Raw genomic sequence first — 17,355 nt, forward strand, 5'->3', positions numbered from 1 at the left:
CTGAGGTCTTTAGCCTCTAGCTTGGCGGTCTGAAGTACCCACCTGCTTCAAGCAGGCTTCAATTACACCGGTGCCAAAGAAGAATGTGGTAACCCACCTCAATGACTATTGTCCAGTAGCACTTACATCCACAGTGATGAAGTGTTTTGAGAGGTTGGTGATAAAACATATCAACTCCTGCCTGAAAAGCAACTTGGATCCGTTCCAATTTGCCTACCGACTATGGTCCGGGTGCAGGTCGATGGGACTAGGCAGATTAATAGTTCAGCATGTACTAATGGACAAAAAGGCCTGATTCTGTGCTGTAGTGTTCTATGACTATAGGCACATGGACGATAGAAAATGTAGGAGGGAAGGGTTACATTGATTTTAGAGCAGGTTAATGTGCTGGCACAACATTGTGGGCTGAAGGGCCTGTACTGTGGTTGTAGTGTTCTATGCTCTAAATAGTGGATGCATTGGTAGTCATTTTCCATTATTCTTTAAATTCCAGATCAGACAAAATGATCTGAGGACAGCTAATGTAACCCCACTATGTAAAATAAGGAGAAGGAAAAAAAACAGGAAATTATAGAATTGACAGGGAGATCAAGCTCGACAAATTTACAGGTATTTCCCCACTAGAGGCATGAATGGCATGTAATCAAAAAGTGAGATTTCACCACGTCATTATGAAACCTATTTTACAAGCAAAATGAGTAGAATTAGAAGACCTGGCAATATTACTGCGAACCACTCGTATCCGGGTACTTCCTCGTAACTGCATGATACCGTTGTGCGGTCTGCCGTTTCTCCATCGAACTGGTGAACTGTACACCGTGCATGCCAGTTCCTCTGGGGGGAAAGCACAATTATTCTTCAGCAGGAAGGATGTAGCTTTAATTCTATATAGAACATTTTGTAGTAGAACTCCAGGCTCAGTCTGAACTTTTATACACACCTGATATTCCTGCATCAACCTCCATCTAGTAGACCAGGGGTTCCCACACTTCGTTAATGTTATGGACCAATACCATTAAGCAAGGGGTCTGTGGACCCCAGGTTTGGAACCCCTGCATGAGACTCTTTTAATAACCTCAAAGCCAAACCCCTTTACTGCCTCCAGCACATCCAGAGTGCAAATGCTCAGGACACTTAAGTATAAAATTTCCTAAGTAAACCACATGAAAAAGCTGATGTCGAGGCTTATGTACAAAACATCTGTTTGGGAACTCTCACTGAAAATGTACATTTATTTAGATTTCACACAAATAAATGTTTGTAAAAGGGATAAAAAGTATTTTTTTTCAAATATCGCAACTTCAGGGGCATAAAATCAGATGACAGCAGATTAGATTTCAGGTTTTAAAGATTTGGAGCACTTAATCTGGACTGCTAGTGCGGAGCAGTAAAAGAATTGCTGTCGTTCACATGTCCTGTGTACTTGCCAGATTCCACTTTATCACAATAAGTTACCAGTATCCTGTTATGCCCCATGCAAGGGTCAGTGAACCATTCTAACTGGCCTTTTCTGTCAGCACAGTTGATTCCCTTCCATGTCCTACATATTAGAAATATAGAAAACCTACAGCACAACACAGGCCCTTCAGCCCACAATGCTGTGCCGAACATGTACTTACTCAGAAATTATCTTAAGGTTACCCATAGTCCTCTATTTTTCTAAGCTCCATGTACCTATCCAGGAGTCTCTTAAAAGACCCTATTGTATCTGCCTCCATGACTATTGCTGGCAGCCCATTCAACACACTCACCACTTTCTGTGTAAAAAAAAAACTTACCCTTGACATCTCCTCTGTACCTACTTCCTAACAACTTAAAACTGTGCCCTCTTATGATAGCCATTTTAGTCCTGGCAAAAAGCCTCTGACTATCCACATGATCAATGCCTCTCATCATCTTATACACCTCTATCAGGTCACCTCTTTTGTTCTACTGCTCCAAGGAGAAAAGGCCGAATTCACTCAACCTGTTCTCATAAGGCATGCTCCTTAATCCAGGCAACATCCTTGTAAATCTCCTCTGCACCCTTTCTATGGCTTCCACATCCTTCCTGTAGTGAGGTGACCAGAACTGAGCACAGTACTCCATGTGGGGTCTGACCAGGGTCCTATATAGCTGCAACATTACCTCTCAGCTCCTAAACTCAATCCCACAATTGATGAAGGCCAATGCACCGTATGCCTTCTTAACCACAGAGTCAACCTGTGCAGCAGCTTTGAATGTCTTTTGGACTCGGACCCCAAGATCCCTCTGATCCTCCACACTGCCAAGAGTCTTACCATTAATACTATGTTCTGCCATCATACTTGACCTACCAAAGTGAACCACCTCACACTTATCTGGGTTGATCTCCATCTGCCACTTCTCAGGCCAGTTTTGCATCCTATCGATGTCCCGCTGTAACCTCTGACTGCCTCCACACTATCCACAACACCTCCAACCTTTGTGTCATCAGCAAATTTACTAACCCATCCCTCCACTTCTTCATCCAGATCATTTATAAAAATCACAAGGAAAAGGGGTCCCAGAAGAAATCCCTGAGGCACACAACTGGTCACTGACCTCCATGCAGAATATGACCTGTCTACAACCACTCTTTGCCTTCTGTGAGCAAGCCAATTCTGGATTCACAAAGCAAGGTCCCCTTGGGACAATGCCTCCTTACTTTCTCAATAAACCTTGCATGGGGTACCTTATCAAATGCCTTGCTGAAATCCATATAGACTACATCTACTGCTCTACCTTCATCAATGTGTTGAGTCACATCCTCAAAAAACTCAATCAGACTCGTAAGGCATGACCTGCCTTTCACAAAGCCATGCTGACAATTCCTAATCATATTATGCCTCTCCAAATGTTCATAAATCTTGCCTCTCAGGATCTCTTCCATCAGCTTACCAACCACTGAAGTAAGACTCACTGGTCAAAAATTTCTTGGGCGATCTCGACTCCCTTTCTCGAATAAGGGAATAACATCTGCAACCCTCCAATCCTCTGGAACCTCTCCCATCCCATGCAAAGATCATTGCCAGAGGCTCAGCAATCTCCTCCCTCGCCTCCCACAGTAGCCTGGGGCACATCTCATCTGGTCCCAGAGACTTATCCAACTTGATGCTTTCCAAAAGCTCCAGCACATCCTCTTTCTTAATGTCTATATGCTCAATCTTTTCAATCTGCTGTAAATCATACCTACAATCGCCAAGATCCTTTTCCGCAGTGAATACTGAAGCAAATATTCATTAAGTAGCTCTGTTATCTCCTCCAGTTCCGTACACACTTTTCCACTGTCACACTTGATGGCTCCTGTTCTCTCGCATCTTATTCTTTTGCTCTTCACATACTTGTAGAGCCTTGGGGTTTTCCTTAATCCTGCTCACCAAGACCTTCTCATGGCCCCTTCTGGCTCTCCTAACTTCATTCTTAAACTCCTTTCTGTTAGCCTTATAGTCTTCCAAATCTCTATCATTACCTAGTTTTTTTGAACCTATCGTAAGCTCTTCTTTTCTTCTTGACCAGATTTTCAACAGCCTTTGCACACTGCGGCTCCTGTACCCTACCTTCATTTCTCTGTCTCATTGGAACGTACCTATGCAGAATACTACGCAAATATCCCCTGAACATTTGCCACATTTCTGCTGTACATTTCCCTGAGAACATCTGTTCCCAATTTATGCTTCCAAGTTCCTGCCTGATAGCTTCATATTTCCCCCTACTCCAATTAAACGCTTTCCTAACTTGTCGGTTCCTATCCCTCTCCAATGCTATGGTAAAGGAGATAGAATTGTGATCACTATCTCCAAAATGCTCTCCCACTGAGAGACTTGACACCTGACCAGGTTCATTTCGCAATACCAGATCAAGTACAGCCTCTCCTCTTGTAGGCTTATCTGTATATATTGTGTCACTGAACACACCTAACAAACTCTACCCCATTTAAACCCTTTGCTCTAGGGAGATGCCAATCAATATTTGGGAAATTATAATCTCCCACCACGACAACCCTGTTATTATTACACCTTTCCAGAATCTGTCTCCCTAACTGCTCCTTGATGTCCCTGTTACTATTGGGTGGTCTATAAGAAGCACCCAGTAGAGTTATTGACCCCTTCCTGTTTCTAACTTCCACCCACAGAGACTCAGTAGACAATCCCTCCATGACTTCCTCCTTTTCTGCAGCCGCGACACTATCTCTGATCAACAGTGTCACACCCCCACCTCTTTTGCCTCCCTCCCTGTCCTTTCTGAAACATCTATAGCCTGGCACTCAAAGTAACCATTTCAGCCCCTGAATCATCCAAGTCTCTGTAATGGCCACAACATTATAGACCCAAGTACTGATCCACAATTCATTAACAATAATATTCTAACAATTCATTAATAATAAAGCTGTTTGAAATAGTCTGAGAACATGTTGTTATCTAAAGTCAAGTTCTCCCCTATAAACCTAGGGGTAAACACAAATTTTCTATTTAAAAATAACCACATCCCTCACAAATACTTTCCTTTGAGGTATTTACCAACTCCGTTTCAATGCTCCCATTAAAGCTGATTCTGCCAGCACCATGCAAGAATTATTCCTCAGTTTTCGTTTTGGTTCTTCATTCTTTGTTCCCATTTCTTCACCCCTTTTCCCTATAAAAACAGTTTCTCTCTATCTTTCCTCTGTGAGTTTAAACTACCTCTCTAAGACTCCCTTCTGGTGGAAGGGGTTAGAGGGTGGTAGTAGAGGTCTAATTTGCAGTTGGACGCCTGTGACTATGACTGTGCAACTATGCCACAGGGATCAGAGCTGGATCATCTGTTGTCTGTCATCTATTTTAACTAACTGATTTAGAATATAGATGGCATGTTAAGTAGGCCTGTGGATGACATTAGAATTGGTGGTGTGTTGGACGGTGAAGAAGGTTGACCACAGGTTAGATATCAACAGGGGAGGAAAGGCAGAAGGAATTTAACTCAGACAAGGGTGAAATGATGTATTTAGGAAAGTTAAACTGGGCCACAGCATAAACTGTGAATGACATGGCCTTGGGAGTGTTGCAGAACTAAGGTTACAAATACATTGTTCCATGAAAGGTGGACAAGGTGGTGAAGGAAGTGTATGGCATACTTGCCTCCATCATTTGGATTACTGAGTACAAGCATTGGGAAGTCATGGGCAGTAGGAGAGCAGATGGAATATTGTGCACAGATCTAGTGACCAGACTTCAGGAAGGATGTGAGGGTGCAGAAAAGATTCACAAGGACGTTGCTGAGATTGGGGGGCTTGAGTTATAAGGAGAGACTGAATAGGCTGGGATTGTTTTCCCTGGCACGAAGGAGGCAGGGGACTGACCTGATAAATGACAAGAGGCATTGATAAGGTGGATGGTCACAGTGGAGTTTAAAACGAGAGCACGTGTGAGAAGGGAAAGATTTAAAGGAGACCTGCTTTGCACACAGAGTGGTGCAAATATGGAACGAGCTGTCAGAGGAAGTGTAGAGGCTGGTACAATCATAACATTTAGAACCCATACGGAATGGTTCATGGATAGGAATGTCTTAGAGGAATATGGGCCAAGCACAACCAATGGGACTAGCTCAGCAAGGCACTCTGATGATGTGTTTCATGTCCCAAGAACATCCCCAATCCACCAATATAACTGAAGTTCCTCAGTACTGGTATCGCTTTGCATTTCTATGCAGGATCAAACTGACAGTGAGGCAAAGGATTCAGAACCAAGACGCAAACAGGCAGATAAGCAGCACATCTAATGAAATGCAAAATAGATGCAGCTGCTTCATTTTGAATACTGATAAGAACATAAAAGAACCATGACAGCATATGGCTCTTCCAAATCAGCATGGAACTTGTAATACAATGGAACGATTCAGTTGGAGAGGCACCAGAGCACTGGGATGTACGGACACTGTAAGGGTACTCAGACAGTGTTGGGACATTATTAATTATCCCTTATATCTTTGAACACAGTGAACATTTCTATCAGGACATACCCAAAAATGATAAACCAGCAGAAAGAAAAGCTTGACTATGCAGAAAGCTAAGGGTGTTATGAGCTTTACAAGCCAGAAATATGCAAGGGGGGGGGACTTGTTAAAGATAAATGGCATACATAAAGTGACACACATTTGGGAAATAAAAGATGAAACAAACTGTTAGTAAACTGTATATTTAAAACTTACACAGTTGATAATAATCTACCACAGCATTTGAGAGGAGTTTGATTGGAGGCACAAAGAAAAAAATCAATCTGACTTATCTTTTTCTTACAGAAAGAACAACAAAAGATTTAAAATGTGATTTTTTTTCTGGCTCATAGCAATAAAAATGAGCTGTTAGTGAATAATAGCTCAAGACAAAGTCTCAAGAGCACTATGTACGAGATGAAGTGCCAAAACATTAAGTGTACAGCATTCACTTGCATTCCTTGTGGGCGAATTACTCCGAGAGGGCTGGATCTGTTCATTACTGCTTCTTCCACTCCCCTCGAAATTTTCAACATACCTTTAGTAAGGACAGGCGGTAGGCAATCGTGAATAAAATCCTTGGCTTTCTGATCGACAGCAGCATCGATTGGTGCATACTTCAGTAACTTTCTCATTAGATTGTAAATCTTCTTATTAAATGCCTCCCTCCGTGGATCATCTCCCTGAGAAATAAAATTCAGATGTCAATCGTTTGCTGCAAAGTGGGAATTAATTTGGTAAGGGACAGCCTAAGCACACATGAGCAATATTAGCATTATGGGTCTGTGGTTAAAGTCCTATATCATATGGCCTTATTAGATTTTTAATCAAGTCAGGGTGTGAAGGGATACAGAATGAAGGCAGGAGTTTGGGGCAGACAGGGAAATGGATCAGCCATGATGAAATGGTGGAGCAGACGTGATGGGCCAAATGACCTAATTCTGCTCCTATATCTTGTGGTCTTATCACATTAGCAATCCAGAGACCTGGACCAAAGAACAGGAGAGAGTTCCAATCTAGCACAGCAACTGCAGAATTAAACATGATTAATGAAATACAGGTCGTAGCAATGCAATCACCAGACAATTACAAAAGCTCCCTCTGCATTAATGACCCTTGAGAAGGAAATTTGCCGTCCTGACTACAGAGTAACTTGAAGAGACGAGGGAAACCTGAAGACACGAGACCACAGTTGCTGGAACATGGAGCAACAGACTGCTGAAAGAATGCGACTGATCCCAGGAATGAAAGGGTTAATGCATGAGGGGCACTTGATGGCTCTGAGCCGTAGATCAGAGATGAGAGGAATTTCTTTAGCCTGATGGTGGTGAGTCCGTGGAATTCATTGCCACCGGTGGCTGTGGAGTCCAAGTCATTGGGTATATTTAAAGTGGAGGCTGATAGGTTATTGATTAGTAAGGGTGTCAAAGGTTATGAGAAGCAACACTCACAACACACTGGAGGAACTCAGCAGGTCGGGCAGCATCCGTGGAAACGATCAGTCAATGTTTCGGGCCGGAACCCTTCGTCAGGACCTACTGGCTTTTCATCTGGAACCTACCAGCCTTCTCCTTTCCACCCTCCCCCCACCTTCTTTATAGGGCCTCTGCCCCTTCCCTCTACAGTCCTGACAAAGGGTTCCGGCCCGAAACGTTGACTGATCGTTTCCAAGGATGCTGCCCGACCTGCTGAGTTCCTCCAGCGTGTTGTGAGTGTTGCTTTGCTTCCAGCACCTGCAGATTATTTTGTGTTTATGAAAGGTTATGAGAAGGCAGGAGAATGGGGTTGAGCGAGATAATAAACCAGCCATGATGGAATGGCCTGATTCTGCTCCTATGTCTTATTGTCGATCTCAAGTGTGTTGAGCAGCATCTGTAGGAGGAAAGCGATAGCCAAAATTCCCAGTTGAAACTCTACATCACGACAGCCTTCCCACTGTACACATGAAGAAACGTAAACAAATGGTAAAGTAACGATGGTGCCGTTGCTAGTTCAGTTATAATCAGCCACGCGTAACCATATCTCAGCTTGGAGGCTCACATGAAAGTGCTAGAATAGAATTGTAGATTGAATCCCAGATTGTTAACTCTCTCTGAAGGTGAATACAAAAAAAGACAAAGCTTTCCTTTTCCTGAAGATACAACTAAAACAAAACCAAATGATGTGTAAAGACGATGCTTGGAAATAAAAAAAAGGCTTGTTTTAAAACTAGAGTAACAGGTTAAAAAGAGGCCTTCTGGATAAATTTTTCTTTTTCTTTTGCCTTGTTAGTTGTCAACAGTATCTTTCTGTTAGAAATTGCTTCAGTCCTTGTTTTCAAAGAGTAGTATTTTAGTGTCACTGAGGCTTGTCAAAGTTGTATTTCAAAGAACAAAGTGTTATTTTTTCTGTATTCACTTGCAGGCAATGTTGGCGATGTATGATCCTGTTTTCAGTGGGGTGCCATACAAAAATCCTATGCAAGACCTGATTACATGATTATGATTCAAGAACCAAACACTGAAGTTGGCAAAATGAATCAGACATATTCAGCAGATCAGTCTGCATCCAAGCAGAGAGAATCAGCACAGAAACAGGCCCTTTGGCCCATCTAGTCTTGTGTCAAACTGATATTCTGTGCATTCCCATCAACGTGGAATGGTTGCACCTGGAACATAGTAGGCCTCCACATGCCTCTCATCCATGTAGTTATCCAGACTTCTCTTACATGTTACAGTTGAACCCTCAGCTACCACTTCTACGCTCTCACCACCCTCTGAGTGAAGTTAACCCTTTGGGTTCCCCTGAAATATTTCGCTTTTCACCCTTAACCAACCTCAGTGGAAAAAGCCGCTTGCATTTACCCTATCAATACCCTCATAATTTTGCATACCTCTGTCAAATCTCCTCTCATTCTCCTAAGCTTCAGTGAATAAAGTCCTCTCCTATTCAACCTTTCCCTACAACTCATGACATCAAGCCCTGGTCACATCCTTGTAATTTTTTTCTCTGCATTCTTTCAACCTTTTTGATATATTTCCTGTAGATATGTGACCAGAACTGCACACTATACTCAAAATTTGATCTCACCGACTTCAACATAGCACCCCAACTCCTGTACTCAATACTTTGATTTATGAAGGCCAAGGTACCAAAAGCTCTCTTTATGGCCCTATCTATCAGTGACACTACTTTAGAGGAATTATAGATTTGTATTCCCAGATCCCTTTGTTCTACTGCACTCCAGTGTACTACCATTCATTGTGCAAATAAATCAAGGAAGGCAGTGCACCCGTGGCTGACAAGAGAAATTAGGGGTAGTATCAATTCCAAAGAAGCAGCATACAAATTAGCCAGAGAAAGTGGCTCACCTGAGGACTGGGAGAAATTCAGAGTTCAGCAGAGGAGGACAAAGGGCTTAATTAGGAAGGGGAAAAAAGATTATGAGAGAAAACTGGCAGGCAACATAAAAACGGACTGTAAAAGCTTTTATAGATATGTAAAAAGGAAAAGACTGGTAAAAACAAATGTAGGTCCCCTGCAGACAGAAACAGGTGAATTGATTATGGGGAGCAAGGACATGGCAGACCAATTGAATAATTACTTTGGTTCTGTCTTCACTAAGGAGGACATAAATAATCTTCCAGAAATAGTAGGGGACAGAGGGTCCAGTGAGATGGAGGAACTGAGCGAAATACATGTTAGTAGGGAAGTGGTGTTAGGTAAATTGAAGGGATTGAAGGCAGATAAATCCCCAGGGCCAGATGGTCTGCATCCCAGGGTGCTTAAGGAAGTAGCCCAAGAAATAGTGGATGCATTAGTGATAATTTTTCAAAACCCGTTAGATTCTGGACTAGTTCCTGAGGATTGGAGGGTGGCTAATGTAACTCCACTTTTTAAAAAAGGAGGGAGAGAGAAACCGGGGAATTATAGACCGGTTAGCCTAACGTCGGTGGTGGGGAAACTGCTGGAGTCAGTTATCAAGGATGTGATAACAGCACATTTGGAAAGCGGTGAAATGATCGGACAAAGTCAGCATGGATTTGTGAAAGGAAAATCATGTCTGACGAATCTCATAGAATTTTTTGAGGATGTAACTAGTAGAGTGGATAGGGGAGAACCTGTGGATGTGGTATATTTGGATTTTCAGAAGGCTTTTGACAAGGTCCCACACAGGAGATTAGTGTGCAAACTTAAAGCACACGGTATTGGGGGTAAGGTATTGGTGTGGGTGGAGAGTTGGTTAGCAGACAGGAAGCAAAGAGTGGGAATAAACGGGACCTTTTCAGAATGGCAGGCGGTGACTAGTGGGGTACCGCAAGGCTCAGTGCTGGGACCCCAGTTGTTTACAATATGTATTAATGACTTGGATGAGGGAATTAAATGCAGCATCTCCAAGTTTGCGGATGACACGAAGCTGGGCGGCAGTGTTAGCTGTGAGGAGGATGCTAAGAGGATGCAGGGTGACTTGGATAGGTTGGGTGAGTGGGCAAATTCATGGCAGATGCAATTTAATGTGGATAAATGTGAAGTTATCCACTTTGGTGGCAAAAATAGGAAAACAGATTATTATCTGAATGGTGGCCGATTAGGAAAAGGGGAGGTGCAACGAGACCTGGGTGTCATTATACACCAGTCATTGAAAGTGGGCATGCAGGTACAGCAGGCGGTGAAAAAGGCGAATGGTATGCTGGCATTTATAGCGAGAGGATTTGAGTACAGGAGCAGGGAGGTACTACTGCAGTTGTACAAGGCCTTGGTGAGACCACACCTGGAGTATTGTGTGCAGTTTTGGTCCCCTAATCTGAGGAAAGACATCCTTGCCATAGAGGGAGTACAGAGAAGGTTCACCAGATTGATTCCTGGGATAGCAGGACTTTCATATGAAGGAAGACTGGATGAACTGGGCTTGTACTCGTTGGAATTTAGAAGATTGAGGGGGGATCTGATTGAAACGTATAAGATCCTAAAGGGATTGGACAGGCTAGATGCAGGAAGATTGCTCCCGATGTTGGGGAAGTCCAGAACGAGGGGTCACAGTTTGAGGATAGAGGGGAAGCCTTTTACGACCGAGATTAGGAAAAACTTCTTCACACAGAGAGTGGTGAATCTGTGGAATTCTCTGCCACAGGAAACAGTTGAGGCCAGTTCATTGGCTATATTTAAGAGGGAGTTAGATATGGCCCTTGTGGCTACGGGGATCAGGGGGTATGGAGGGAAAGCTGGGGCGGGGTTCTGAGTTGGATGATCAGCCATGATCATAATAAATGGTGGTGCAGGCTCGAAGGGCCGAATGGCCTACTCCTGCACCTATTTTCTATGTTTAAATCCTATGCTGGTTGGTCCTCCTGAAATGCAATATCACACACTTCCCTGACTTAAATTTCATCTGCAGTTCGGTTCCCAACCCCCAGCTCTCCCCAATAGCCTAGGCTAACCTCCCTGCCAGGATATTGGTCCCCCTTGGATTCAAGTGCAACCTGCTCTTTTTGTACAGGTCATACCTGCCCCAAAAGAGGTCCCAATGATCCAGAAATCTGAATCCCTGCCCCCTGCTTCAATCCCTCAGCCACGCATTTATCCTCCACCTCCCTCTGTGTTGCGTGGCACAGGCAGTAATCCCGAGATTACTACTTTTGAGGTCCTGCTTCTCAACTTCCTTTCTAACTCCCTGTAGTCTGTTTTCAGGACCTCCTCCCTTTTCCTACCTATGTCGTTGGTACCTCTATGTACCACGACCTCTGGCTGTTCACCTCCCACTTCAGGATATCATGAACACAATCAGAAACATCCTGGACTCTGGCACCTGCTAGGCAAACTACCATCCATGTTTCCTTCCTGCGTCCACAGAATCGCCTGAGTCCCTAACTAGAGAGTCTCCTATCACCGCTGCCATCCTCTTCCTTTCTCTACCCTTCTGAGCCACAGGGCCAGACTCGGTGCAGAGGCACAAGCACTGTTGCTTCCCCCAGGTAGGTCGTTCCCCCCCCCCCCCCAACTGTACTCAAACAGGAGTACTAATTGTTAAGGGGGACAGCCATTGGGGTACTCTCTGGTATCTGACTCCTGCCCTTCTCTCTCCTGACTGTTACCTACTTATCTGTCTCCTGAGGCCCTGGTATGACTACTTGCCTGTAGCTCCTATCTATCACCTCCTCACTTTCCCTGACCAGACGAAGGTCATCGAGCTGCATCTCCAGGTTGCTAACCTGGTCCCAAGGAGCTGCAGCTTGATGTACCTGGTGAGATCTGGCTGTTCGGGAGGCTGGGAGACTAAATACATTGATAAAGGTAGAGCAGTAGATGTAATATATATGGATTTCAGCAAGGCATTTGATAAGGTAAAGGTGTCCCCCCGCTTTTCAAACGTTCACTTTAAGAAAGCTCACTGTTACGAAAGACCTACATTATCATAGAACCATAGGAACTACAGCACAGAAACAGGCCCTTTGGCCCTTCTTGGCTGTACTGAACCATTTTCTGCCTAGTCCCACTGACCTGCACACGGACCATATCCCTCCATACACTTCCCATCCATGTATCTGTCCAATTTATTCTTAAATGTTAAAAAAGAACCCGCATTTACCACCTCATCTGGCAGCTCATTCCATACTCCCACCACTCTCTGTGTGAAGAAGCCCCCCCTAATGTTCCCTTTAAACTTTTCCCCCCTCACCCTTGACCCATGTCCTCTGGTTTTTTTCTCCACTCGCCTCAGTGGAAAAAGCCTGCTTGCATTCACTCTATCTATACCCATCATAATTTTATATACCTCTATCAAATCTCCCCTCATTCTTCTACGCTCCAGGGAATAAAATCCTAACCTATTCAACCTTTCTCTGTAACTGAGTTTCTCAAGTCCCGGCAACATCCTTGTAAACCTTCTCTGCACTCTTTCAACCTTATTTATATCCTTCCTGTAATTTGGTGACCAAAACTGAATACAATACTCCAGATTCGGCCTCACCAATGCCTTATACAACCTCATCATAACATTCCAGCTCTTATACTCAATACTTTGATTAATAAAGGTCAATGTACCAAAAGCTCTCTTTACGACCCCATCCACCTGTGACGCCACTTTTAGGGAATTTTGTATCTGTATTCCCAGATCCCTCTGTTCCACTGCACTCTTCAGTGCCTTACCATTAACCCTGTATGTTCTACGTTGGCTTGTCCTTCCAACGTGCAATACCTCACACTTGTCAGTATTAAACTCCATCTGCCATTTTTCAACCCATTTTTCCAGCTGGTCCAAGTCCCTCTGCAGGCTCTGAAAACCTTCCTCACTGTCTACTACACCTCCAATCTTTGTATCATCAGCAAACTTGCTGATCCAATTTACCACATTATCATCCAGATCATTGATATAGATGACAAATAACAATGGACCCAGCACTGATCCCTGTGGCACACCACTAGTCACAGGCCTCCACTCAGAGAAGCAATTCTCTACCACCACTCTCTGGCTTCTTCCATCGAGCCAATGTCTAATCCAATTTACCACCTCTCCATGTATACCTAGCGACTGAATTTTCCTAACTAACCTCCCATGCGGGACCTTGTCAAAGGCCTTACTGAAGTCCATGTAGACAATATCCACTGCCTTCCCTTCATCCACTTTCCTGGTAACCTCCTCGAAAAACTCCAACAGATTGGTCAAACATGACCTACCACGCACAAAGCCATGTTGACTCTCCCTAATAAGCCCCTGTCTATCCAAATCCAAATGCTTGTAGGTTCTGTCTCTTAGTACTCCCTCCAATAACTTACCTGCTACTGACGTTAAACTCACCGGCCTATAATTTCCCGGATTACTTTTCGATCCTTTTTTAAACAACGGAACAACATGAGCCACTCTCCAATCCTCCGGCACTTCACCCGTAGACAGCGACATTTTAAATATTTCTGCCAGGGCCCCCACAATTTCAACACTAGTCTCCTTCAAGGTCCGAGGGAACACTCTGTCATTAGTTCCCTGTTTTCGCTAACAGACGGTGTTTTCACTGTTATGAAAAAGATCAGCATGCGAAAAAAAAATCGCCCCCAGCAGCCGCTCTCCCCGGGAACTGCATTCTCGCCAGCATTGCTTAAGCACGTGCCTGTGAGCAGCCGTTAGCAAGGTGAGTTCTAAGGTATTGGAAAAGCCAAAAAGAGCTCATAAGGGTGTTACACTTAGCGTAAAACTAGACATAATTAAGCGTTTCGATCGTGGTGAACAAAGTAAGGACAAAGTGAGTTTGGCTTGTGGAAGTTGACGAAGATGATGTTGAAGAAGTTTTGGCATCCCATGACCAAGAACTGATAGATGAAGAGCTGATGCAATTGGAAGAGGAAAGGATAACAATCGAAACCGAATGAGTAATGATAAAGTACAACTCTAATTTTGAAAGGTTACGTCGGTTTATGGCATATTTGCAAGATGGTTTGAGTCCTTACAAAGAACTGTATGATAGAAAAATGCGTGAGGCTCAGCAGTCAAGCATACTGTACTGTTGTTTTTCAAGCCTTCCACATCAGACGACGAACCTCAACCTTCGACATCGAGGCGGGCAGAGATAGAAGATGACCTGCTTGCCCTGATCGACCACGAGGTGACACCCTCGTGTCCCACCACCCCAACCCCCAGGCCACGGACATATACCGATTCGCAGAGAATGCAGCGGTAGCTGGGAGGCACACAGCACATCTTTAAGAAAAAAGCCGAAATAAACAAGCTAATTAATTAGGTGCCACTCGACACGTAATTGTCAGCCCAGATCAGAGGCGACGCAATCAGCAATCGCCTCTGATCTGGGCCGACAATTATGTGCCGGGGCAGCACCTAATTAATTAGTTTGTTTATTTCGGCTTTTCTCTTAAAGATGTGCTGGGTGCCTTCCGGCTACCGCTGGACCCCTGCATGCTCCACGGATCAGTATCCGGTTGCTGCCTGGAGGGTGGGGGCTCCGACGACTCAGTCTAACACACCATCAGCTGTCCCAATTACAGTAAGTGATACTACACTGTACATACATTATTTCTGCTTTATATCGGCTGTGTATTTTTACGTGTTATTTGGTATGATTTGGCAGCTTCATAGCTTAAAGGTTACTGGAGAGCGCTTGCGTCGTGTTTCTGCCAACAGCACTTGCGTGAGATTTTCGCTACGGAGAACAGTTCAGGCAATGATTGTGGGAAAATATTTCTACTTTATATAGGCTGTGTATTTATCATATCATTCCTGCTTTTACTATATGTTACTGTTATTTTGGGTTTTATGTGTTATTTAGCATGATTTGGTAGGTTATTTTTGGGTCTGTGAACGCTCACAAAATTTTCCCATATAAATAAATGGTAATTGCTTCTTCGCTTTATGACATTCCGGTTTACGAACCATTTCATAGGAACGCTCTACCTTCGGATGGCGGGGGAAACCTGTACCCCATGCAAGGCTTATTGAGAAAGTAAGGAGGCATGAGATCCAAGGGGACCTTGCTTTGTGGATCCAGAATTGGCTTGCTCACAGAAGGCAAAGAGTGGTTATAGCCGGGTCAGATTGTGCATGGAGATCGGCGACCAGTGGTGTGCCTCAGGGATCTGTTCTAGGACCCCTTCCCTTCATGATTTTTATAAATGACCTGGATGAGGAAGTGGAGGGATGATTAGTAAATTCGCTGATGACACAAAGGTTGGAGGTGTTGTGGATAGTGTGGAGGGCTGTCAGAGGTTACAGTGGGACATTGATAGGATGCAAAACTGGGCTGAGAAGTGGCAGATGAAGTTCAACCCAGATAAGTGGGAGGTGGTTCATTTTGGTAGGTCAAATATGATGGCAGAATATAGTATTAATAGTAAGACACTTGGCAGTGTGGTGGATCAGAGGGATCTCGGGGTTAGAATCCATAGGACACTCAAAGCTGCTGCACTGGTTGACTCTGTGGTTAAGAAGGCATACATCAACCATAGGATTGAGTTTAAGAGCCGCGAGGTAATGTTACAGCTACATATGATCCTAGTCAGATGCCACTTGGAGTACTGTGCTCAGTTCTGGTCACTTCACTACAGGAAGGATGTGGAAACTATAGAAAAGGTGCAGAGGGGGTTTACAAGGATGTTGCCTGGATTGGGGAGCATGCCTTACGAAAATAGGTTGAGCGAACACAGCCTTTTCTCCTTGGTGCAACGGAGGATGAGAGGTGACCTAATAGAGGTGTATTAAGATGATGAAAGGCATTGATTGTGTGGACAGTCAGAGGCTTTTTCCCAGGACTGAAATGGCTAGCACGAAAGGGCACAGTTTTTAGGTGCTTAGAAGCAGGTACAGAGGAGATGTCAGGGGTAAGTTATTTTTTTTTTTATTTTATTTTATTTTTACACAGAGAGTGGTGAGTGCGTGGAATGGGCTGCTGGCGACAGTGGTGGAGGCGGATACGATAGGGTCTTTTAAGAGACTCCTGGATAGGTAAATGGAGCTTAGAAAAATAGAGGGCTATGGGTATATGGGTAATCCTAGGTAATTTCTAAAGTAAGTACATGTTTGGAACCGCATTGTGGGCTGAAGGGCCTGTATTGTGCTGTAGTTTTTCTATATTTCTATGTTTCTTCTAAGCTGCCCATGACATCCCAAATCTTGGTATCATCTGCAAATCTGCTGATCTATTTTACCACACAATTACACAGGTGGTTGATTTTGATGGCAAACAACACTAGAGTCGGCACTGATCCCTGCACTGCACAATTAGTCACAGGCCTCCAGTTAAGACAGTTAACCATCTACTACCACTCTCTGGCTTCTCCCTTGAAGACAACGTTGAATCCAATTTACTGCCTCATCCAAGTGACTGAACCTTCTTGACCAGCCTCCCACATGGACTTCATTAAAGACCTTGCTTAAGTCCATCTATACAATGTGCTCTACCTTCTCCTCATCAACAGAATTATCAAATCAGGCTGACAACTTTTCACTGGAGCTTAAAAATTTAGATCTGCAGTTTTATGTTATTGTCACATAAAACAGAAACAGACCCTTCAGCCCAACTTCCCATGCTGCTATTTGAGCGAGTCCCACTTGTCTGTATTTGGCCTCTATTTCTTTAAACTTTCCCTATCCATGTACCTGTCCAAATGTCTTTTAAATAGTGTAATTCTATTCACCTCCACCACTTCCTCTGGCAGCTTGTTCCAAATACCCACCACCCTCTGTGTGAAAGAGCTCTCTCTAACATTCCCTTTACATCTTTCCCCTCTCACCTTAAGCCCTCCAGTTTTAGATTCTCCTACCCTGGGGAAAACACTGTGACTATCCACCTTACGTATGCCCCATATAAGTTTTTAAACCTTTATAAGGTGACCCCTTGTCTACTTTTCTTCAAGGAAAACAGTCTCCCTTTAACTATAGTTCTCCAGTCCATGCAACATCCTCTCTAG

At 43.9% G+C, this 17,355-nt stretch overlaps 1 protein-coding gene across 2 annotated transcripts in view; it reads right to left on the reverse strand.

Moving 5' to 3' along the window:
- The window catches only part of riox1 (ribosomal oxygenase 1), a 92,830-nt gene that overhangs the window by 19,473 nt on the left and 56,002 nt on the right, over positions 1-17,355 (reverse strand). For both annotated transcript variants that reach the window (XM_072264863.1, XM_072264864.1), the window contains exons 11-12: positions 6,506-6,650; positions 714-834 (exon numbers count right to left, since the gene is read on the reverse strand). In XM_072264863.1, coding sequence (XP_072120964.1) covers positions 714-834; positions 6,506-6,650 — 266 coding nt within the window. The remainder of the gene's footprint in view (positions 1-713; positions 835-6,505; positions 6,651-17,355) is intronic.

Source organism: Mobula birostris, chromosome 8 (assembly GCF_030028105.1).
Source record: "Mobula birostris isolate sMobBir1 chromosome 8, sMobBir1.hap1, whole genome shotgun sequence".
Classification (NCBI taxonomy): domain Eukaryota; kingdom Metazoa; phylum Chordata; class Chondrichthyes; order Myliobatiformes; family Myliobatidae; genus Mobula; species Mobula birostris.